A 24,651-nucleotide genomic window follows, 5' to 3' on the forward strand; every position below is an offset into this window, starting at 1 on the left:
CTGCATTGCATTGAAGTCAGTGGAAATGTATCCTGAGCCAGAGCCCGTAGAAACACTGAGTCACAGTCCAGTTTTGCTGGGGTTTTCTCTTTATTTTCATGTATCGCTTGTTTTCAGAGCCAGCCTGTCTCGGTGCTATTGCCATTTGCTATATAGCGTGTACTTCTTGGAACTTATTTTTAGTGACTTCATACGTTGCTCCAGCAACTGAACAACTGTTGTTTTAACAGCAGCCAAAAATCCCTAGTCATACTATCCACGTTCCTACTTTCCGTCGTCACAGTTAATATTTTCAGTGCCTGCACTGTCAGATTGTTCAGACTTTTCTGTAGCATTGGCAGCACTAGCCAGAATGCCAGATGAGAGCAGCGATTTTCTTTGGAGTTACAAGCTAGAAGAGATCAGATGTTTGGTCTTTGGAGGTTTCTCTAATTAGGAAACATAGTCATGACTTTCGCCTGCTATAGATGCAGGGTAACACCTTTATTCTTCATTTACTGAACTGGTTGAGCTTGCCCTGGGGCTTATCCCCAGGGTTAAATATAGATTGAACCTCACTCATCTAGGACACACTGGTCTGGCAACATCCATGGTTCAGCAGGACCACAGATGTTGCTGGACCAGAGCGCCCCAACAGGTCAGCAGCAGGGAGCCTGGTAGTTGGAAGTGGCCAAGGAGGACAGAGCTGGCTCTGAAGCCCAGCGGTAGTGCCCCATGGTGGGCAGCCATGTCTGCACCGGTGCCCTGGGGCAGAGGAGCCGGAAAGAGAGACCGGGTGGATTTGCTGGCTGATGCGGAGGGAGCCCGGACTCCGTTGTCAGAGAGGCTGCAATTGACCTCCCTTAATCTGGCAAGCTGCCTCCTTGGGGACCGGTTAGGTCCTGAGGGGGCCAGACTAGGGAGGTCCAACATGTATAATAACCTGTGTTAACAGAGAAAAGTTTGGGGTTAGCAAACACTTGTTAACCAACCCTGACCCTTTGTTTAACCAGTACTAACACATGCTTGCAAAGTATCAGAGGGGTAGCCGTGTTAGTCTGAATCTGCAAAAGCGACGAGGAGTCCATTGGCACCTTATAGACTAACTGAAGCGTAGGAGCATAAGCTTTTGTGGGCAAAGACCCACTTCGTCAGATGCATGTAGTGGAAATTTCCAGAGGCAGGTATAAATATGCAGACCAGGATCAGGCTGGAGATGATGAGGTGGATCCAATCAAGGAGGATGAGGCCCACTTCTAGCAGCTGATCTGGAGGTGTGAATTCCAAAGAGCAGAAGCTGCTTTTGTAGTTAGCTTCACAGTCTTTGTTTAATCCAGAGTTGATTGTGTCAAACTTAAAGATGAACTGTAGCTTGCAAAGAAAACGTTACCAAAGTGAACTGTGGAAGGATTCAGGGTTGTCCTCCTGCAAGTGTGGAAGGCAAAGGTGTAAAGCGTTGGTTAAGTCAGAAACCTAAAGATGACGGTTTAAATGTAAACACTGTCTATCCCACCACTGATCATGTTAGCAGAAACAGCCAGTTAACGTGTTTGTTAAACTTTCTTCTATTCCCTCCAGGAGCTCAAAGCCTCAACTATCAAGAACCTCCAGCTTCACCCTGATAACTTCTATCATGCAGCTACTGCTTATCAGTGCAAAACATTTGGCATTTCCAAAATGCAATAAGATGGCTGCACTATAGGATGAATAAAAGAGAATATAAGAAACAGAAGGGCTAGTGTACTGTGATTACATTATTCAATTTGATAAGTAACTAAAGCTGCCATAGCATTTTTCACAGTCTGATGCGCCAGAGTGCTGTCTAGCTTATTTAGGTCTAACTTTAGATCTAACTTTTTTTTTTTGGGGGGGGGGGGCATATAATTGGGGGAAAAGGCATCAGTTAATAGAAAAAGGATCTTACTTCATAGCAGGGAGTGTAGGTTAGGAACGTGAATGGGTAACCGGTTACCCAGTAAGCCAGGCTGGAGCGGTTCCCCCCACCAGGATCCTGCTTAATTGGTTAACCAGTTAAACCTAACATTTAACTGGTTTACTGATGAACTAGTATTTTTTATCCCTAGTATAGGTGTGTCGGCAGGGCAGAGGAAGAAATAGCAGACTTGGAATGTCATAGGAAATAATTGCATATTAGATGTTTGTAGGAATTACCAGAAATTCTCCTGTCCGTATCTGTTTGGCCACCATTTCTAAACATTCTATCAGCATGCAGCATACAGCCCTACTGCATGTGTTTTGTAGATCATCTAGAGAAGGCAACAGTCTTGCATGGGCAGATAGAGACGTTCTTTTTCTCCACATCTATAAGTTCTCTGAGGCATGAGTTTAGAGAGCCCTTTTAGTGCATTGTGAGCATCCTTCCTTAGGAAAACACATTGATGGTGTGAGTCATTTGTAACCTAAGGGAAGATGATAGCATTTCTTTAAAAAATTCACTGAATTGTAGCTCTGTTAATTTCAGTGGGACTTGCTCTCCACAGGTGCATAAGGGGAAAAAACTCAGGGTAGCACAACATGCAGGGGCAGGTGGTTTGTGCCAGATTGTCAGAATGCCAGTCAGAATGAGCAAAATCATAGGGTGAGCAGTGGTCTTGGGTCTCTCCATGGTGCATAGTAGGTGCACTCTACAGCAGGGCTACTCAACACACAGCCCATTTGTTTGTGGCCCGCAGTGCTTTTTTGGTTTACGTGGAGCTCAACATGCAGCCTGCAGGTGGAAGCCAAAACAAAAAAGTAGTCAATATAATGGTCTTCTGTTGATATGTGTGTTAGTAGTTATATTCCTGGACTGTCACTGCTCATTAAGTGCTGTCCTATTAGTGGAAACCGGATAAATATTGCATTTTATTAATATCAGCAGAACTGACTTAAATGGTGCCTGTGTGTTGTGTGGTCTTGCCTTAATCTTTGTATTCATTCCTGTGAGTGAGAGAATATTTTTGCATATATTTGCATATATATTTGCATGTATATGCAACCACACTTAAGTTGCAGCCTTCGGCATGTGCTGAAACTATCATTGTGGCCCCCAGGGCTTCCAAAGTTGAGAAGCCCTGCTCTACATTATGTACCCACACCTAGGGTCCAGGTAAAAAAAAAAAAAGCCATGCTGTTATTCTGTAAGACAGTGTTTGTCTTTAGTATTTTCCATGAAGCCAGCTGAAGGCCTGGTCCCTAAGGACAGCTGTGTTTGTCACTAATATGGGGGGATGCACTTTAGCAGACTCTGCAGAGTACTAGTGTCCTTAACACAGGTAGCAAGTGACGGTGATAGATGCAGATGTTAAAAATTGGGTAGGTGTGACTTTTTTTTTATGCTTCCCGTATCCCTTTCTTGAGAAGCCAAACAAAATTTGTATTCCAATTGTTTGTGGTAAACTGCTGTTGAGCTTACAGTTGTAGCTGGACAGCGGAGCTTTAAGAGGGAAATATTTACAGCAGCCCTGATTTCTTAAAAACATGGAAGTTATTTTAGCTAGGGGGAAGGACTACCAAAAATTGTGACAACAGAATGCTGAGAAATGAAGGGGAAAGATGAATTGGCCTAAAAATCTAGCAAGATAATTATCACCATAAAGTACTTACCAAAATGTTTTTACAAAATATATTGTGCTGATGTCAATTTGGATGACTTCACTTGATTATCTGTGTGTTACTAAGAATATTTACCTTCTTTAATCTGTTTAGAACTGTTTTCCCCTAGTATCAGTAAGTATGTTTGAAAGTGCAAGTGATACTCTTCTCTCCTGTTCATATGTCTGTGCTCCACTCCCGAACTTGTAAAGTGTATTATAACTCTTCTTCCTCTTTCTTTTGATCAAATGTTTCTGTATGTGTGTTTGTTACAGAGCTTTATTAGAAGGGGAGAACAGCCAATGGATTATTACATGGATTGATCAGCAGGGGAGAGAAATACCACAAGGTAAAGAAGTGAACATTAAAGTTAAACCTCTAAATAGAGATTTTAGTCAGTTTAAAAACAATTGTTTCCATTGAATCAGTGTAAGTGTGTTGCAACATATTTTAGCTGTTAAGCTCATAACAAACAGCCCCCCACACCAAAAACCCACTTCTGTGAGCTGTGTCTGAGAATCAGTATTTTTAAATGAATTAATCTATGTGTTGATAGTAGGGCCCAATGCCCTTCGCAGCTTAGACAGCAGCAAGCTAAGCTTGTCTGTGTTGCTCACTAATATACTTCAACTTGGTTTATCTTCAGTGGGTTCCTTTTCCACGTTCATTTGTGCGTGCGCTGTGTCTGTTGAGATGTGAGTTGTACCAGTGTCTTTTGCTTACACCTGTGTGGAAAGCATCAGACTCCTTTCATATGAAGTACTAAAGAGTGATCTGATGGTAACAGCTTTGGGTCATGAATGGACAGTTTAAAAAGTTAATCCCTGACAACACACCTGTTTTTAACACGGTGCTGATAGAGTGGGATTGTGTTTATATTTTCATATTGTGGCACTTGCTGGCAAGTTAAATTCTCATCCTGAAGGAGCAGACAATTCTGATTCAATAACACGCTGGTTACTTCTAGACTGCAGGCTTCTTTCAGAAGAATCTTTTCCAGAAGAGATCTTCCGGAAAAACTTTTCGAAAGAGAGCATCCACATAGCAAGAGCACATTGAAAAAAGCGATCTGCTTTTTCGAAAGATAGCATCCACATTATCTGTCATTTAAGTTATGATTACTATGGACGAAGTGGCCACTAGGGCACCTGTGTTTTTTCCTGGAGGCCTCTTCTTTCAGAAAAAACCCTCTTCCCTGTGCGCACACACCTTTTTCCAAAACAGCTCTTTTGGAAAAAGTCGTCTTCCTCGTAGAAAGAGGTTTACCGCTGTCAGAAAACCCCCTACGTTCTTTTGACTTTCTGTCGAAAGAACGCAATTGCAGTGTGGACATAAGTGTAGTTTTTTTGGAAAAACACCTGTTTTTCTGGAAAAACTCTGCAGTGTAGACATATCCTCTCTAGGCACAATGGTTGAAGAAGCAGTAAATTAAATCTGAGATTACTAGCATTGTAGCTAGAGATGTAAAGAATTTAACTGGTTAACCCAGTGGTCCCCAACCTTTTTAGGTTGTCGGGCGCCAGGGGGCGTGGCCGTTTGCCCGCCGGGCGCCAGGGGGCGGGGACCGGGGGCGCCCCCCCATCCATGCGCCCGGGGGCGGGGCCCCACCTACCGCGCGCCCGGGGGCGGGGTCCCCCCATAGCTGCGTGCCTGGGGGCAGGGCCCCCTCTAAGGGCCGCGCGCCCGGGGCCGGCGCTCCCCGCCATCCCCTCCCTCCCTCCAAGTCCCGCGCGCCCGAGGCCGGCGCTCCTTCCCCCCCCCCCCCCCCCGCCGAGTGCCGCGCGCCCGAGGCCGGCGCTCCTTCCCCCCCCCCCCACCGAGTGCCGCGCGCCCGAGGCCGGCGCTCCTGCTCCTCCCCCCCCGCCGAGTGCCGCGCGCCCGGGACCGGCGCTCCCCCCGCCGCGCGCCCGGGGCCGGCGCTCCCCCCGCCGCCTCCCGCCGAGTGCCGCGCGCCCGGCGCTCTCCCCGCAAGCGCCCATGTGCCCAGGGCCAGGCCAGCCCCGAGCACCTGGCGGGCGCATTGAAATGCCCCCGCGGGCGCCATGGCGCCCGCGGGCACCGTGTTGGGGACCACTGGGTTAACCGATAAGCATTAGCTTATCAGTTAACCTTACTGGTTAAACTTCCAGCTCCTGCACTGTTAACCATGTGACTAACTGAATTTCAATTGGCTACAATGTTACTGTTTTAATTATAGCATATAAAGGCAATGAATGTCAGAGTATACAAACATTAATAAATACTAAATTGCATAATTACTCAGAAAAGACACATCATATGTGTGCTAATGTCCAGTAGGATTAGCTCATCATGGTTAAGGTAATAAATATGGGGAATTAACAGCAGCTTGCACTCACTGAAAACACGTTACCCTTAATTTTAATTAATTTGACATCTAAGTTGTGCTATCTTTCAAATCCCATAAGAATACTTGTGTGTACAGATGTCCAATAGTGTGCTTTAATGTGAATTAACATTATTTCTTCAGAAATATTTTAGCGTTACATTAAGAACATGTCTAGATTATTGCATGTCCCTGTTGTTGTATATAGATCTTTACATACAAGACAGTATTTTAATTTTTGTGTATCTAAACTTTTCTTGCAGGTATAAGAAACGTACCTTATGATTACACAAATAGTTACTCGGCATACCGAGAAGAAAATAAAAAGAAAAGCTTTCCGATTATCAAGCGTGCTGACACTAGACATAAAACACCAGTAACAAATATTCGCAGTTCTGCATTTGATTCAACTCAGACAATGCGTGGTGGACCATGGACAACAGATAATGGAAAAGTTTTAAGAAAAGAGATTCTTATTTCAGAATATCGTCCTTCAGCCACTATTGAAAAGGATGCCAATTATGAAAGAACTATGAAGGGTCACAGAGAGTTCAAAACCTTTACCCCAACATACGGTGTTTGGGGAGACACTGAAATTCATCGAAACACATTTCCTGAAAGAAAGAGGACAGAAATTACAACTACTTCAGCAGTTTCTTTTTCAAAAGATTTGACAAGTGTTCAAAATTCAAACAAGGACCAGAAAGTAGACACAAGATCAGGTGTTTCTGAAGGTACAAGAATAAAACCAGATAATTTTGCTAAATTTCCATCTTACGGGTTGAATTCCAATTTTAAACAAACCAAATATGAACAGATCTTAGATGACACTCATGGTTTGTTGAAAGAAAAAACAAAAGGGGATGAACAAGTTAAAGAGGGGAAACGTGGCTTGTTAGAAGAAAAAGATAAGGAATCAGTCAGTGAGGAAAGAAAAAGGGGAATGGATGAAAAACCCACAGCAGCAGAAAGAAGTGCAATTTTTGGAAGGAAGATTGAGGTTACACCAGAGCAGAAAACGCACATAATGGAGGATGTGATTATTAATGATAACAAAAAGATTTTTTCAGGAGTCAGGAATAAGGAAGATAACATTGCCAAAGAAGAAACAAATGTTACATGGGAAGAACAAACCAGAGTACATGAATCAACCACAGACGGAGAATTTTTTCTCCCTGATGCTAAGATTAAAGAAGATGAAGTAACCAAAAGGAGTACAAATGTGTTCGTGGAATCAAGAAGCAAAGAACCTGTTGAGATACCCATCAGGGTTGAAATGTATACTCCAGACAAAATATTGCAGAACAGTAACACAGAAATAAAATTTCAAGGCTTTAAAACGTCTGTAGGAAAAGAGACAATTAAACCCAGTGAGATTCTCAATGTGAATGTTTCAGAAAAAGAACCCAATCTGGAAGATGAACATGGAATTAGTGACAAAAGTAGCCCTAAAATGAGTTCTTTGTCAACTGAAAACATAGCAGAAACTATTGTCGCAGATATTCTTAAAAGTTTTGTTCAGTCTTCTGGTTCAGAAACAACGCCGCATGCAAAAATAAGCTACCTTGAAAGGAAAAAATATGATGATGAGAGAGAGGGGACTGAGATCACAGTACAATCTCAAGTTCATGAAGACATAGACATTTCAGATGAAGTTGATCTAGGAAATCTATTAAACAAGGATGGCAAAGGGGTGCTGGAAGGTGCGGAGGGAATTCCATCCAAAGATGTTATAGAAGACATAATAAATGAGGGCCTGAAGGGAAGAGACCGTATAGGCAAAGTGTCTGTCAAGGTTGAGATTGTTGAGGAACCACTAGAATCTGCAGCTGATGAAAGGAGTGAGTTTTCAACACCATTTGAAGTAGAGGAAGTAGAAGAGACGTCACCTGGTATGAAGGGGCATTATGGTGATGAGCAAGAGCAGAACACTACAACTTCAGCTGAAGATTTTAAAAAGAAAAAACAACCCAGCGAGAGCCTTACCCACGTGGAAGAAGTAACGGAGGCAGATGACTCAGTTGATGAACAAAGATATTTTGTATCTACTCCAGATGATTACCCTTTTGCTCATGGAAAAGAGAATGACTCAGTGTATGGGCAAATTTACATAGAAGAAGAATCAACTATTAAATATTCTTGGCAAGATGAATTTTTGCAGGGCACGCAAAGAAGAAAAGATGATGGCATTATCTCACCAGAACAAACATATCAAGTGGTGGGAGAGGAAGCAAGCACCTGTGTTGTAAATGAGGAACATCCAAAAGGTGAAGCATCACATGCAGAATCCATTGTTATTGAAAAAGAGATTAAAATACCACATGAATTTCAAACCTCTATAAAGGGGCTTTTATTGAAGGAAACCAAGGACCCAAAACAACAGTTGAAAGATGCATTGGGACAACTAGAGGGGAGTCTTCCAGAAAGTGTGAAAGAAGAACTAGCTGCGCTAACGAAAGAAGATCATGCTGACTCCAGTAGCGTGGCAGTTGACATAAAAAAAGTTGACCAAGTGAGTGAAGATGGTTTGGTGACAATTGTGGCTGAGGTCAATCTGACCCAAACCCTTGATGCGGATCAGTTTGATATTGCACAGCTTGGTGGAGTCATCAGAAGTGAGACTGAGAGCGTGTCCCTGAAGTCCCCAAAACAAGAGGGCTTTGAACGTAATGAACCTGAGTTGGAAAGTCAGACTGATGGTAAAAGCCGCATAGAAATAGACATTTCTTCATCCAGTAATAAATCCGCTCCTTGGGCTAGCAGAGGGGTTTACAGCTCATCCAGGGTGAGAAGTAATGATGGCATGGAATATCATTCCACTGAAGAAGTTATTTGTGAAGGGCCGGTTTCAGAAGCTGTGGAGTTTGGTAAAGGAGAAGAAGTCTCTCAGACACAGGAATCAACTGATATTAATCAATCTGTAAGACATATTAAAATAGGTCCAACAGAAATTCGGAGAACTGAGCACATCATATATGAAGGGCCCATTTCTGAACCTCTGGAACTTGATGGTAGGGGAGATCTTGTTCAGACAGAAAGGTCATCAGATATTGAGAGGTCTGTGAAGCATTTTAAACTGGGTCCTCAGGAAATTCAGATGACTGAAGAAATCATTTATAAAGGGCCTGTTACTAAAACTATAAAGGTAGATGAACCGGAAATCCTTACTAAGCCACCATTAGAAACTGATAATAATCGGTCCATGAGGCATATCACATTAGGTTCACAGCAGATTACTGAAGATCTCATTTTCCAAAGGCCCATTTCAGACTCCTTAGAGCTCAGTAGCTCAGGAGATTTCTCTCACATAGAAGAGTCAATGGATACTAACAGATCAGTAAGGCACATTAGAGTGAGTCCAAAAGAAATTCACACAGAACAAGTAATATTTGAAGGGCCCATTTCTGGAAATGTGGAGCTCAGTGGCACAGGAGAACTCTCTCAGACAGGAAGTTCAATAAGGCACATTAAATTAGGACAAAAAGAGATGCATTCAGCTGATAAAATCGCACATGAAGGGCCTCTTTCTGAAACAGCAGAGTTTGGGAGTGTGGGAGACCGCTCTCACCTGGAGCATAGGTCAGATACAAATGCATCTATCATGCATATTAAATTAGGTCCCAAGGAATTTATGACAACTGAGCAAATTATCTACCAGGGGCCAATTTCTGAACATCTGGAATTCAGTGAATCGGGAGACAGCTTTCATTCAGAAGGGTCAATAAAACACATTACGTTAGGTCAGAAGGAAATTAAAACTACTGAACAAGTCATATATCAAGGCTCCATTTCTGAATTTCCAGAGATCAGTAGTGCAGGAGTAAGCCTTTCTGAGACTGAAGGAAACTCAGATCCTAATAGATCCATCAGGCTCATAAAAGTGAGTCCCACAGAAACTCATACAGAACAAATCATCTTCAAAGGGCCCATTTCTGAAACCAGCGACGATCGCTTTCAGACAGAAGAGTCATCGGAGAGTGGTCGATCTATAGGGCATATTAAATTAGGACCCAAGGAGACATCTTTTACTTTTCAAATGGATGTAACTAATGTGGCAGGAGTACCTGTTGTGGAAGGGAGAACACAGGAAGCTAGAATCACAGTATCAAACTGGAAGGAGCCTGATGTCAGACACTCTCAGGTTGTAGTTGAAAGTGACCAGAAGGACACTGATAGCGAAAGTACCAAAGAAGTCCGTGTTTTTCCTGATTCTTCTCAGGCTTATGGTGAACCAGTAACAGAGAAGTCAGTATTTGAAAAAAGTGTACAGCTGCAAAGAATGGTAGACCAAAGGTCAATGATTTCTGATGAAAAGAAAATAGCCCTTGTGTATTTAGACAAAGAAGAAGAGAGGGAAGAAGATAATGATGGACACTGGTTCTGAAAGGACAGTTTAATATAACTTGTTCATCATAGAAATTTTTGATTTTTTTTTAAAGGAACTGTCCCACTACTACATCAACATTGGATTGACACACATTAAATTTCTAAGCCTCAATATATCCAACATCCTTTTGCAAATTAGGGAGGGCTCCCTCTATTGCCAGTTCTTTTCTCACTGATGTCTTTCCAGTGGCTTCAAATTTCTTCAATTTCCAGGATAGGAGCTTTCTACTGAGGATTTTTCCAGATCTTAGATATATCTGGAAAAATATATTAAGCTAATCCACAAGTGAGAGTCTGAGCTGGATTTTATCAACTTTAGAACACTGTGTTGTACTGGGATACTTTAAAAACTAAAAAGAAATGCTGAATTCTTTAAGTGTTAACCACAGGCAGTTGGAAGAATATTAGAGTAAGGCATGCAGGCAGTTGATGTTAAGTTCCATTTCCATGTGCAATAAATAATAGTAAAATGTGAGGAAAAATGAAATAATTGCATCTACAAAGTAAAACCATGCAAAGCAAACCATGCATGCCAAAAATTATGGTAAAAACTTTGTCACCTTTCTAGTTAGAACCAAATACAGAGAAGGCAAGAAGTAAAACTATATCTCAGTCATGTTGTTTTCAGGAACATATTTAGTTTGCCTTTATAAAGTGCAATGTGTTTAATATTTTTAAAGAGAATCAGTAAGACAATGGATAAAAACCATAGGCTGAATCTTAGTTACGTTAAAGTCGGTGATAAAATCCCTCTAACTTCTTTGATTCTACATAATCACATATGAAATGACTGCTCTCAATATATAGTACTGTTCTGATATTGGGTATTGCAAGTGCCTAAGGAGAGTGGGATGGCACATATCATACAGTTTAATGCCTTGGAACAACAGGATTAGCTCAAGTGTGGTGCTTTGACTAGTGACTGAAAAAATGGCATGTTCATTGGGTCTTCATTTCCACATCAACATTCTCTATTTAAAAACAAAAAGATTCCTCCTCCTTCTCCTCCCCCAACTGAATATTCAACCTAGGATCTGAAAGTCACCCATCTGGGTTCTTTCTGGCTTCTTGCCATCACCAGTAATGGATTTTCTCCAGCCACTCTCTACCTTCAGATACAGTACTTGAAATGCCATTGTTTTTATTGGGTTTACTCACTTGTGTCACTGAGGAGCATAATTCAGTCCTGTAATTAGAACTGAGTTAATTCTTTTGGTGCCCACTCAATAATAGAATCCATCTAATTTTTCAGTGGCTGTACTAGTTCTGCGGTGCTAATGGGTGCAGAAAGAGTAACAAAGAAACTGAACTGTTGACACTAAAATAAGAAGCTATACCTTGGGGTATACCTACTCAGCAAAAGCTGTGCAAGAGGTAGTCTGTTTGAGCTAGCTTGAATCCTGTTAGCATATTCACACAACCATAGCACCGAAGACTCAATGTGGACACGCAAACTGAATACCTACCCTCTGCTGGGTTTGAACGCTTTGTGCTGAAGCCTGTGCTTCGCTCTCTTCTCTGCTATTGCTATTTGTACTAGCTGGATTCAAGCTAGCTTGGTTGGCTAGCCCATGCACAGCTTTTGTTGTAGACACATCTCTGAATATACACAGTGAATTAGATATACAGAGTAAGAAGCTAACGTGTTAATATGCTCTGAAAGTAGAATGGCAAGTTAAACCCGACAGCCATATTGTTCCAGACTATTAGCCTTTAACTTTGAATTCCTTGCTTGTGGTTTGGTTTTGGTCACAAGCATTATGTTACTTTAAACATAGGTTGTGTGCGTTTAACTCAAATTACAGTCCAACTATATTCTTATTGTGGCGTGGCTCTCATTAACTTCTCACTTTCTTTAGTATCATTAGAAGCTAGATTTGATAAAACTGACTACTACAGATTGAAGCTCTCCAGTCTGGCACCCTTGGGACCTGACAAGGGTCAAACCAGAGAATTTGCCAGACTATGGGAGATCACTATTGTTTAGTACCATGACCAACACTTTCACTGCTTACTGGGCTCTTAGAAGACATTTAAGATTAAATTAGAGCTAAATAACATCACTGAACACTGAGTGCCAGGATTGAGGGATGTAAACAAACATTATGGGACTCTGGAAAATTTGGCCACACCCATGATAAGTGGACAAGCTGGCTAACTAAAATCAGGCTGGACTACGGATGTTGCTGGATCAGAGAGTGCCAGTCTAAAGAGGTTCAACCTGTACTCTGTATTGCTGACTTAAACATGAAGTGGAGATAGATTGTAGTTCAACATCTTAGTTTACTTTTGATATAAGACAAACCAGTATATTAGAGTCTGCCTTTATTGACGAGATTGAGACTATACCAGTATCTTTAAGTCATTATCAGCATTTCAAGGTTTATGTATAGGACCTTGTCTGCACTGCCAAATTTTATATCCGTTTCCAACACTGGTGCAGTTAGAATGGTGAAAATGGAGCATCTTCAGCACTGTATCCTGAAATTGTTCTCTTAGCTGGAAAGAGAGGGAGCAGTGGCCCTTGTGCTGGAAACAAATCCGAAGTTTAGTGCAGATGCATCTGAAGTGTGCATGCTACATTTATTTCATATTCTTAATCACAACAGATATTTGTCAGAATTATTCTCATATGCTCCTGTAGCACATACTTTTGCTATCATTTATAGAGAAGCGGCTCATGAATTATTATAACTCCAAGAACAGCTAAAAATTCGATTTAGTCCATTCCTTCTGGAACTGGCTTAAAAAAAATCTAACAATACTGTATTTTTAGATTTTAAATAATTCCTATATGGGAATTAGGCAAAAATATTCAAATGTGATTGCTTTAGACATACATGTAATTTCATATTTGGGTAGAATTTTATTAAAATATTAACTTAAATACAAATTAGGAATCTAATTTTAGGCGCACAGGTTTGAAAAGTATTGGCTTTAGTTTTCTGTAAATTTGGTTTGAAGTTGAAACTTTGAAAAGCTTTCTTAAAATAGACATAAGGATAGCTGCAGAATATGTGTTCTCCTGCCACAAATAGAAGGGCCAATAATATCAACTCCATTTATTGATGCCTCATGGAAAATTTTGAGATCTGTTCTCTTCAGAAACAATTCTACTGACTTTAGATTGTATTTAGCTTCTGATTTTCAGAAAACTAGGATATCATGTAAGGAAAAAAATAGCAAGAAGTAAATGAATCATGAATTACTGTTTTAACAGCTGTTCATAACATTGAAGGAGAAGAAAAGAGAGACCATATTGGTATTGTTTCTAAATAAGATGTTTCCATGGAGGCACCAACTGTTTAATGTTGTTTAATAGCATTAAGTTACTAAGTGTAGTAGGTTATATTGAAACTTATGTTGTTATGGAGTTCCATTTGTTGCTTGGAGAAAACAAGTTTCTTCCATGAATTTAAGTGCTTTAATTCTAGATTGAATCAGAATTTTAATCTTCTGCTTGAAGAGTTTGGGTTTGTCACAACACATTGGAAAAGAGCAGTAATTTGATGTAAAAAAATCTATTCCAATGGATGAGTTCCCTGAAGCTATGAAAACTAGAAGGTTTAATGAAGAAAGGAGGATGTAAGCCTTGAAGAAGACTTTGTTGTAAGCAGCATTTTTCAATTTGAATTAACACAAGCCTTATGCCATTACCTTCAGTGTTATTGAAAACTGGGAAAGAACCACAGACTTTTTTTTTTTTTTTTTTGGCATGACAGCCGTCATTGGGAAATGACTCTTCCAGGCAATGAAGAAGTAGTGACTTGGGCCCTGATATTCCAATTTGAGCTGCGCAGATGCTACTCCCATCTTGATGTGTTAGCACAGTGGTTTTCAATCTGTGGTCTATGGACCCTTGTAGGGCCACAGGCTATGTCTCCGGGTCCATGAAAGAGTGTCGTTATCATAGAAAAGTGGTTTTTAACATGAGTTCTGCACATTAGGCCAAAGATTTTTCAAAGGGGGTCTGCACTTGCATTCAAAAATGTTCAGTTATGAATCCCTTAAAAAAAAAAAAAGTTGAAAACCACTGTGGTAGCAAAACTCCGGCCTTAATTAACATTCCTGTCCAGAGCAAATGAAGCCTACTACGCTGAGAGCTGTCTTTTTAAAAAAAAAATAGGGATATATATGCCCTACTTAATAGCTGTGTGTTTAATTACTTTAGTCATAGCGTGGCGCTGGAAGGATTGATAACGTGGCCTCAATCAGCACACATTGTTGGAGCTTACTCATAGAAATTCTGCTGTTCTTGTTTTCATTAAATACAAATAGGTAATTGCTGAGTTTGAATTCAATAAATAGAATTTTGTTAAAATGTAACTACTAGTTTTATTCACTAGAACTTTGTATTATATGCTTGAGGTAGTTTACCTCAGAAGTGGAGGACTGTAATATTCTTTAAACATGTACACTTTTGGATTAGAAAGCAAATAAAATGGAGTATATAAGTGTAAGAAGAGAGATATGAGAGTTACGGCTCTGTACAGATTGATGTTTGCTATAGTAGGTGTTTAAAAGACTGAAGACATGTTGAAACAGGATTTGTTGAGGTCAGCTGCGAGACTTTGCAAGTAGCTTGTGGTGTGGTCATTTTTGATGCAGTCTAAATTTCTGTTGTGGTTTCATGAACATTTGCACTTTTCCACGTTCAGTATTAAACAATGAAAAATAATGTGTATATGCTTCTTCTTCCTCCTTCTCCCTCTTCCCCATTGGTACTGATAAGGTTCCATTAGCAAAGAAAAAATGAAAGCTTTTGTCTCATATGCATTGAATCCTCTCGGTGTGTTCAGATCCATGAGTCCCTTTCAGTTGGAAGTATGAAATGCCTGTAACACTGTGGTGGCAGCGATGGAAGAAAAAACACAGCAACCAGTTCTTCCTTCACTCATCTAACCAGCCTGTTTGGACTGCCTGAGGTGCCTTTTTAAAGCAAGGGTGAAGAAGGGGCAGAGCATTTATAAACCTGAAAGTGTTGGAGTGGACAGGAAAACTATAGTTTTCCTACTGCTCTAAGATTGGGCTGAATTCTGTCATGGTTTTTTTTTTTTCAACTGCTAGTGCACCTCCTCATCACTTTTGGGGACTAGCTGATTCCAGATCTGATTCCACCGTACTGCTTCTCACTGCATGTCAGGACTTTCTTCCTGAATCTCCACAAGGTAAGACGCTCTGTGCTTGTGGTTTAGCCCTCTGACCTAGTTGTACGTTCTCCCTTCTGGGGTATCAAAGTTGCTGTTTATGAATAGACTCAGTGTTCCCATTTGCTGCGCAGCTACTGTCATTCCCCCAGTAGCTGGTTGGGGAACCTGGGCCTTCCCTTGATCCTGGGTTCCAGCTCAGGTACCTCCCAGTCAACAGCCAAAAGCCTGTTCCATCCTGGATCTTGCTGCCTTCTGCATGAGCCTTTCCTAACCTGGGTTTTCCATTCCCCAAACTTTCTTCTCCTAGGGAATAACCCTAGGCTCTTTTGGCTCCATAGCTCCCAAACATGTTTTCCTTTCCCTAGGGAGTGACTGCAGACTGTTCCCTGCTGCCAACTCCCCATCTTCATAAATCCAGCCCAGCTGTTTCCTCCCTCACTCTTTAGAGAAGGCATTGCTTAGGCTACTGGATTCCTGTCAGCTACAGCCGCTCAGGTTAACTGGCCCTTCCTCGTTCACCTTAACTTCTTCAGGGCAAGTGTGAAGTGAACACCCCATCACACCTTCCTTACCTTTGGCTGTGCCAAAGAAAGACCCGTGACAATTGCTTGGACCTTACAAGGTCAGACATTCACTGTGCCTCAGTCCCATAGTCAAGCTTTTTTTATTTCTCAGCAACCACAAACCTGGTGCTCACATAAAATGTCAGAACCTTACCCCATGTATAGATGTTGATATTTTCTACTCGCTATAGAACGTGTAGTGGTCCCACATTACATGTAGGAAAACTTTTTCTAGAAACACCAGCCAGCTTCACTGAGTCATAAGAGGGGCCCTACTGGGTCAGACAACAGGTGCATCTAGTCGAGTATCCTGTCTCCTGAAAGTGGCCAGTGCCCCACAGGGAATGAACAGAACAGGAAATCATCAAATGATCCACCCCCTGTTGCCCAGAGTCTGGCAAATAATAGGCAAAGGACAGCTTTCTGCCCATCCTAGCGAATAGCCTTTGGTGCACCTGAAGTAAGAACATCAGGCTCTTCAGTTCTTGCAAAAGCATAGGATTGGTGGTTTCTGGTTAGTGGCAACATGTGGAAGTAGCTGAACGGTCTCATTGAAACCGAAGATTCAGACCAGAAGTGTGTGTTTGACCTCTGCAATTAAGGGTCATTCTGTTAAATGAGGTTTTAGTTTCCTGTTCTAAGTGAATCTGCCTAAAGGCACCATGAATCACAGAACTGATACCCCAGGCACCTCTGAATAGAGAGGAGATGGCCATCGTTTTGGGTTGTCTCTTCAGAACGTTGTTTAAGACCTTCGTTCCTAGATTTAACATGGTTGTCAGTCACACTGACCTCAATGTTTTCTATGGAAACTCCTCTTTACGCTAAGTACTGAACTCTTGAAAGTAACATCTCACCAGAAATGCATCTTTATATCCAAAATTCTTTTAAAATAGTACTAAATTTAGCAGGGTTGAACGTGTACCCTTCCTGAAGCATAGAAACCCCTATAGTCAAATATGAGAGCAAATAAGCTCTGAACCCCAGAAACCATTAGATGAAAAAGTGAAATAGCTTTCTCTTTAAATGATGTGAGCTGTATTTATTCATAGATGTTTTTTGTGTAGCTGACCCCATTGATCCTATTTTTCTCTTCCCTGTTGTGCCAAGGGTACAGTCGCAAGTACTTTGCCAACCGGAGAAGAAGAGTCCTGAAATCAAATAATTCCTGAATGTTATGCACATGCAGAACCTGCTTAATGTTATACATATCTGATACAAAAGAAAGATTTTAAACTAAAAATAGCCCCCACTGCTGTGAACTCCTGTGTTTTTTTTTTTTTAAATGAGAATATTTTACTAACTCATACCCCTTTCTCATACCCTATTCAGCAGTTTTTGTACAATGTAATTAATGGTGCTCGGCTATCAAGGTAATGTAATGCCTTTATGAAGGTGTTTAAATAGACATATAAAAATCCAGATTGGTTCAAAAAGCTAGTGCAGTGTTAAAAATAACAATGCCTATCTAAATCTTATTTATTTACATTTCTTTTGTTAGGCAGTTTTGCATTTCCAAACAGAAATAAAATTTTCCTTTCACAAACGAGAATACTGAAGAGGCTGTCCTTACATGGTTTTAAAGGACAATGATCTGAAAGTATAAAAAATAAAAACAGCATTCACCTGTATGAATCTTTTTCTGTAGCCATTAAGGTAAGTAATCTATTCTCATGAAAGATTATGTATTCAATATTTAATCCAATGACAGTTCTGCATGATGGATACTTGCAAATACTGGTTTAGTCTTCATAAATAAACATGAGAAACCTGTCATATACATTTGCTTTGAACCTTCCCATGATAGAGTACTGTTGCATAATAGCACAAAATGGTGGTCTTTAAATGATCATCTGTTTTGCTACTACATCTGAGGCCATGAAAAAAGGAAGGGTATTGTAAAACCTGAGTCAGTGTCAAGTTCCACTATTCACTTAATGTACAAAATGAATAATTAACAACCCCTGTAAGGACTGAGCATCTTGAAACACTCAGCTCATCCGTAAAGCTCTTTCAGTATGTCTAACGCTTATCACAATTGAGAACTGCTGCTTTCAATGGATTGTTCTAATCCCAGCCTTTTCTTGACTTCTCCTGTAATGACTCAGTTTGTTACCCTCTGAAGAGAGGGGATGCTGCCTGATTTCTTATCAACATGTTAGTGTCAGAGGAAGATGCTGAGCAACAGTTTCAGGATGATGATGTAAATGATATCTATTAGAGGTAGAGACCTAATAGATGAACTACTGGGCCAGTGTTGCTAATTTGTTGGAGTGGTGTGGGAATGAAGGTGAAAGGGAATCTACTGTCATCTGAATTTCATTTGCTGCTCTGATAAATCTAAGTAGTGGTGGCACATCTCCAAATCTCTGTAAGCTGTGCTTCGATCACTGATGCTGAAGTCCTAAAAAGTATGATATTCAACAAACTATTGCCCTGCAAACAGTCCACCAGTGTGGGTTACTTTTCCATCAGGCATTTCTGTGAGTTATGGCCCAAATATTTCTGAAGTGCAGGGGAACACAGAATGTAACAGCCTGTAAAAGGAAGATTGGTCAAGAAGACTGAAAACTCACTCTGACAAGTCAATCGTCTCCTGAGTTACAACAGTCCTTTTGTTGAGGGTAACATATAAGAGGCACTGCAGTACATCTTGCTATATATTTTAGAAATGTTCGTTGGTCTGAGTCAGTTCAAGAACTACCCCTAAACAATAAGAGCTAGGACCACCACATTTGATGTGCAGCTGCCTCATCATAAGAAAAAGCAAGATAAGGGTTTGGTTGTGCCAGGACAATAGGATGTGCCTGGAATTTGATTATTTCTCATAAAATGGAAAGGGAGGGATCTGGTAGGCAGAGACAGTTGAACGGTAGAATGATCACGGGGGGTAGCAAGGGGCCAGAGATGGGTACCAGGACAGCTGTAACTCCATTTGGCCAGCAGGCAGCAGGCATTGAGAAAGGAAGAGCAATCTACTATATATTTCAGAGGACATGTCTATGCTTATTGGAAGATGGACACGCTTGAGGTCAATTTTCTGGTGTTTGATTTAGCAGGTCTAGTATAGACCCTTAAATTGAATTCTGAGGGCAGCTCCTGCTGGTGTCTGAGACTCCTCCTTTTGCATGGAGTAAAGGAAGCGGATGAGAGCATTTGCTCCTGTCAGCCTCTGCGGTGTGGAGGCCACCAAGGTTCAGTTTAAGGTAAGCTGACTCAAGCTATGCATTTTGCATAGCTGGAGTTGCGTACCTTAAGCCAACTTTCCTGGTCTAGTGTAGATCAAGCCAGAGAGTTTGTGTGTCCCCAGCTGGGGATATGCACCCCTCCCCTGGCTGTGCCCACAGGAGCTACAGGGACCATGGAGAGGTGCTTCTCACATGGCCCACGCTGCTGTGGTGAGAGAGGGCTGGGGTTGTCTCAGTCCCTATACTGAACCCCTCATCCCCAGCCCAAATCCAGAAGAACGATTTAAATGAAGAAAAACAAAACTTATTTAAGGGCCCGAGCAACACTGGGTAAATATTGTAGCGATATAAGAAGATACATAATATCACTAGCATTGGAATATACAAAGTGTGATACAAAATATTTGGTAAAAAAAAGCCACGCTATAATAAAACAAATCTCTTTATTTGTATACAGAGATCTTAAAGAAAACTTTAATCATATTGAAATCATTAGCCATCAAATTACACAACAAACTAATGTCATATCCCTAGATTTCAAAAAGCCATTCCCATTGAAGTTGTGAATTGAGGACGGAATGTGGTAAAGAAAACTTTATATATAGTAAAGATAACTATTTATATTTGGATTATTAGGCATTAAATTATTTTTATGACGGGTAGCTGTGATTGTGTTGTGGTATGTGTGTGTTAGAGTTATTTATTTAGTTAACAGTGAAACTTCACTTTAAAACAACTTGCGTATGGTTGAGTGGAAAATTTAGCTTAGGGTTTGTGTTGCATTCTGTTCCTGGGAAAGTGAATTGCTCTTATGACAGAGTCTCACACAAGTTAATGAGTGAAACTAATAGAGATCTACATAAATTAAAACCCTAACGGGTTTCCAGCCAAAACCAGCCAAATCTTCCTTTGATATCATTTCTATCATGAGTTCACTGAGAGAGCAATGCCACTTCTATGGAAAGGCTCTAGCAAAAAACCTCTACTTACAAAGTGTGTCAGTGGATAAAGACAGACGGATCTTCCAGAATCCCTTACCTCCTGCTGGCCAGTGATTATACGAAATGGACAAAAATCATTCACAGCTCTCAGGCATTTAGCACTCTCCATCCCTTCAGGTTCTTTAAAAGCATTTATGGTCTCTTGAAAATACCTCTCAGGCAGATCTAAATCATTTTAAAATATACTTGAAATTAGAGGTTATTAACCTATGCTACTTGCTCAGGGCCAGACTTCAGAGCCTTCAAACCATGCTGAGAAATTTACACATGCAAATGGTTCAAGTGAAATGCTGCCTTCAGTGGGACCTCTCAAATGAATAAATGCATTTCATGATGTGCAAGGATTCAAAAATCTGGCGCTCAGCACCAATTTAGACTCAGGAGCTCGTCAAAATTTTCACAAAATTTTGATCAGAATTTCACACTATTTACTCCATTTTTTTCAACCTTTATTAGAAATCTAACTGAAATATGATGCAGATGTTTATAAGAGTAAAATAAAGCAACTTCCTTGATTTAAAGCTAACTGGTTGTTCTATATTAGTGTTATATTTTCAGTTTTAACAATAAGTGTGCATTTGTGACTGAGGGAAGGCAGGGAGCTAGATGAGGTCACTTGATTAGGGTGAACTGCAGAGAATGAGGCACTCACACTCAAAACTGGTGGTTATTCTGATACTTAGATTTACCAAGTCAGCACAAAATAACCTCAGCGCAACCCAGCCTTAGACTTCCACTCAAATACCCAAGTCAAATAATGTTCTACCAGTCCTGAAGGACTGGACACAGTACCTCCCAGGTCAATGAATATTTCAGATCTTATCCCAAATACACATTTATAGCCAATTCTGATTAAATGTTATTAAAAAGTAAAACAGAGTATTGGTTACAGACATGAGTATAGTTCTAAGATCAGATTCAAAATAGAGATGGTGAGCTTTGTAGTCTCAGAGTTCTTTAGAATTTAGTCCACAGGTTAGGGGTGGGCAATAATTTTGATGGGGGGGGGCACTCCAAGAATTTGGTAAGTGGTCGAGGGTTGCAATAGATCAGGAGCATGTTGTGACCTGTGCTTGATAGGCGTTGTCAGTAGATCCCATTCTTTGTTGGCTCTGATTGGCCTCTGCAGCTGGCAGAGGGGGCGGCTGCCTCTTGAGTCTGGCTGGAGATGCTTCAGCCTTCTCCAGCCCAGATGGAATTGGCCCGATGGGGGCTGTGGTAGGGTGTGCTTGCACCCTTTTCACCCACCCTGCGTACGGGCCTGAGCTTAACTGGGAATTCACTCATTATGGCTTAGGTTTCCCCTGAAGGAAACTGTAAGCAGATCTGAGATGATGGGATGAGGATCCAATGATCTTACAGTTTCCTGGTAGGACACGTAACCTTAAGTTTCCCAGATATTATGGTAATTAACACAAGGTAATTTATCCACGAAACTGTCTATCGCAAACTTTAGAGACATGTAGACAAGGAAATTATTTCACCCAACATCCATGTCAATGTTAATATTCCCTTTGATCGCCTAATCAACAGCTAAAGTAGTAGACAGGAACTGTTTGTTTACATCACTAATGTCTAGCAAGATATACAAGTAAACATGCACATTTAGATTTGCATTTCAAAGTTCTAGCCTATCTTGCATTGAATGGCACTAATTACCATTTACCTAGTGTTTTAATATATCTTTCTATGCTGACTCTGGGTTAGTTAGCCTGCAGCATGCTTAATCTTTCTGACCATGTGTCATACTTGGCATATTGTGTTGCAATTATGTAACAATAGTAGCAACTTTGTTTTTTATGGTCACATGATAATCAGATACCATCACTGCTAAACTGAAGCAGGAAGAGGTGTCCCAGACAGCACGGACTGAAACCTAAAAGCTCCTCATTCTTGATAATACATCTGCCACTATATTTTCCTTCCCCTTTATGTGAATTATTTCCACTGCATATTCTTGTAGGGCTAGAGTCCGATGCAGCAAACCTTGAGTTGGGTCTCTTGGCTTTGTGCCCACCTCCATGAGCCACACTCCCTGACCCCTGCATTAGCCATGACCCCTGCCACAAGAAGTCCCACCCTTGGAGGTAGTACTCCCAGGATCAAGATGGACACATGACCAGAAGTAAAGGGTGTCACGTGACCCTACGAAGAACTCTTTCTACTGTCCTCCTGCCAATAGGAATGGTTTGGCTCCCACAGGACCCCCCCATGCAACTATCCTGCAATTGCATTGACCCAATTTGCATTGCATTAACTTGGGGGGAGAGGCTGGGGATAGTGTTCCCTCTAAGATTTTCCTCCTATCAGCAGAATGGATTTTGTCTTGTGCACTAGTATGGAATTCATATGCGCTTGTTCGGATGTGCCACTGTGGCACCCAAGTTATTAATAAATATCTTATAAACCTCTCCCTGGTCCCTCTGCTGCCATGTCTCCTACCCTCCCCTTGCCCCATCTGCTCCCCTGATGCCTTCTGCCCCCTACCCTCCTCTGCTGTCCTGGCTCCTGCCATTCTCACTTCCCTCAGCCCTTTGGGGACCTGCCCCCCATCCCATCCTCCTTGATCCTTGCACCAGCACTTCTCTTCCCCTGTGCCCACTCCTCTTCTACTCCCATTCTGATCATCTGTAGCTACCCTTCCCCAGCCCCTCTCCTAACACCTCCCTCTACCCACCTGCCCTGTCTCTCTCCTCTGTCCTCTGCCCATCCCGCACCTCCATGTGTCTGCCCTTCTGCTTCACCCCCCCAGTCCCTGGCACCTGCACTTTCCCTTACCCATGCTCCTTCCTGGTGCCTCCCCCTTCCTGCACTGCCCCTGCCCTCTTTCTGCTTGGTGCTCACCCCCTCAGCAACCTTTCCCCCAGGTCCCTTCACACCCTCTGTGCCCTCACACATGACTTGCTCCATCCCCCGCCTTCTTCATGCCCACCCCTCTTCTCCCGACACCCACTCCTCCCCTCTCCTCTTCTTCCCTCTTGCCCCCATTGTCCCTCCTCTCTCCTCTCCCACCATCATCCTGTCCCCTCCCTTCTCTCACTCCCACTGACACCCTCCCTCAACTCCCGCCTCCTGCCCTTTTTCTCATTGTCTCCTCTTGGCTCCCTGGCATTTGTCTCTCCTCCATGCCCTGTGGTGCCTTCTCCTTTCTTCTCCTGCCCTGCTCCCCTCCCCTGAGCACAAGCTCATCTCTCCTCACCCACCCCCTCCTTAGTTCTTCCCTTGCCCCTCCCTTACCTGCTTTCAACGTGGAAAGCAGTTTGCAGTGGCAGGAGCTGGGGCTGCAGTGCTATTTTCATTACTGCGGTCCCAGCTCCAGAACCTCCTGCAGCCCCAACTGCTCCCAGGGCGGAGCCGTGTGCCAGGACTGGAGCAGAGGCCACCTGCCGCACTATTTTTTACTACCGCAGTTTCTGTGGGCAGCCCAGCTCCAGCTGCAGTAAAGTGGCAGCACATGAGGTCCATTCGGGTGAGGCTGCCCCATCTGGAACACGTTTCATGCAGCTGCTGCTTGGCTCCAACTGAAGCCAGGGCTGCCCACGGGGACCAGGATCGCCGTACTAAAAATAGCACCATGGGCTGCTTCTGCTGCAGTCTTGGCACCTGCTGTGCCCGAGTGTGCCCTGCCTCACAGCACCCCAGCTGGGCTCTGTGTGGCTCCTGCTGGGGCTCCAAAGTGTGGAGGTCTGGGAGCAGCTCTGCTGGGTTTTGACTTGGACCCGCCCAGCTGCCTGGTGGCAGCAGCTGCTGTACTAACACGCAGCCTGGAGGAGGAGGAGACGTGCCACCAGACTGATGGTAGAGGTAGTGCCGTAGTGGGAGGGAGGAACCGCATGCCACTGGAAGCCGGCCCGGTTGCCCCCCAGCAAAGCTCCAATGGAGCTGCCTATGTGCCCTGCTGTGGGGTGGGGGTGTGATGGACCAGGCTGGGTCTGGGCACAGCCGAGGGCATCCGCTCAGGGTGAATTGCTCAAAACCAGGGCTGCTTACAGCCCCTGACTGGAGACCTTTCCCAAATAGGCCACAAACCAGTCACACCGAGCACTTCATCTGCCAATCTGGCCGGCAGGAAGACTCACGAGCAAAACCCCTCTGACACCCCAGCTCTTCCTGTGCCCCAATCAGCCCTGGGTCTGCATCCAGGTGAGTGGTTATAGAACCCAATCTCACCTACCCAGAACTGGTCCTCCTGGTCCCAAAGAACCAACCACAAATCCCCAGTCAACATGTCCTCCGATTTCACCAAGTGCCCTTTAACTATCATGAGATCAGCACCAGTGTCTCGTCAACCCCTACATTCAACTCCATCAACCTTCGCCTCCCCCATAAACTTTTTGCTGCCCTTCCATGCCTCATGCCTCAGTCCTGACATACCGCGTGAGCTCACTGCCCTCCCCCTCAACACTATAAGTTACTGGGTTAACATTATCCACTGCAGTGCTCACA

The 24,651-nt window shown here is 42.5% G+C and overlaps 1 protein-coding gene across 1 annotated transcript in view; it reads left to right on the forward strand.

Annotated features, from left to right (window-relative positions):
* SYNM (synemin) overlaps window positions 1-23,558 on the forward strand; it is a 42,077-nt gene extending 18,519 nt beyond the window's left edge. The window contains exons 3-4 of the mRNA XM_075896970.2: window positions 3,849-3,922; window positions 6,181-23,558. Of these exons, the coding sequence (XP_075753085.2) occupies window positions 3,849-3,922; window positions 6,181-10,301 (4,195 nt within the window). The 3' untranslated portion in view covers window positions 10,302-23,558. The remainder of the gene's footprint in view (window positions 1-3,848; window positions 3,923-6,180) is intronic.
* The last annotated feature ends 1,093 nt before the right edge of the window (window positions 23,559-24,651 follow it).

The sequence above is a fragment of the Pelodiscus sinensis genome, chromosome 14 (genome assembly GCF_052426305.1).
Source record: "Pelodiscus sinensis isolate ZL-2025 chromosome 14, ASM5242630v1, whole genome shotgun sequence".
NCBI lineage: Eukaryota > Metazoa > Chordata > Testudines > Trionychidae > Pelodiscus > Pelodiscus sinensis.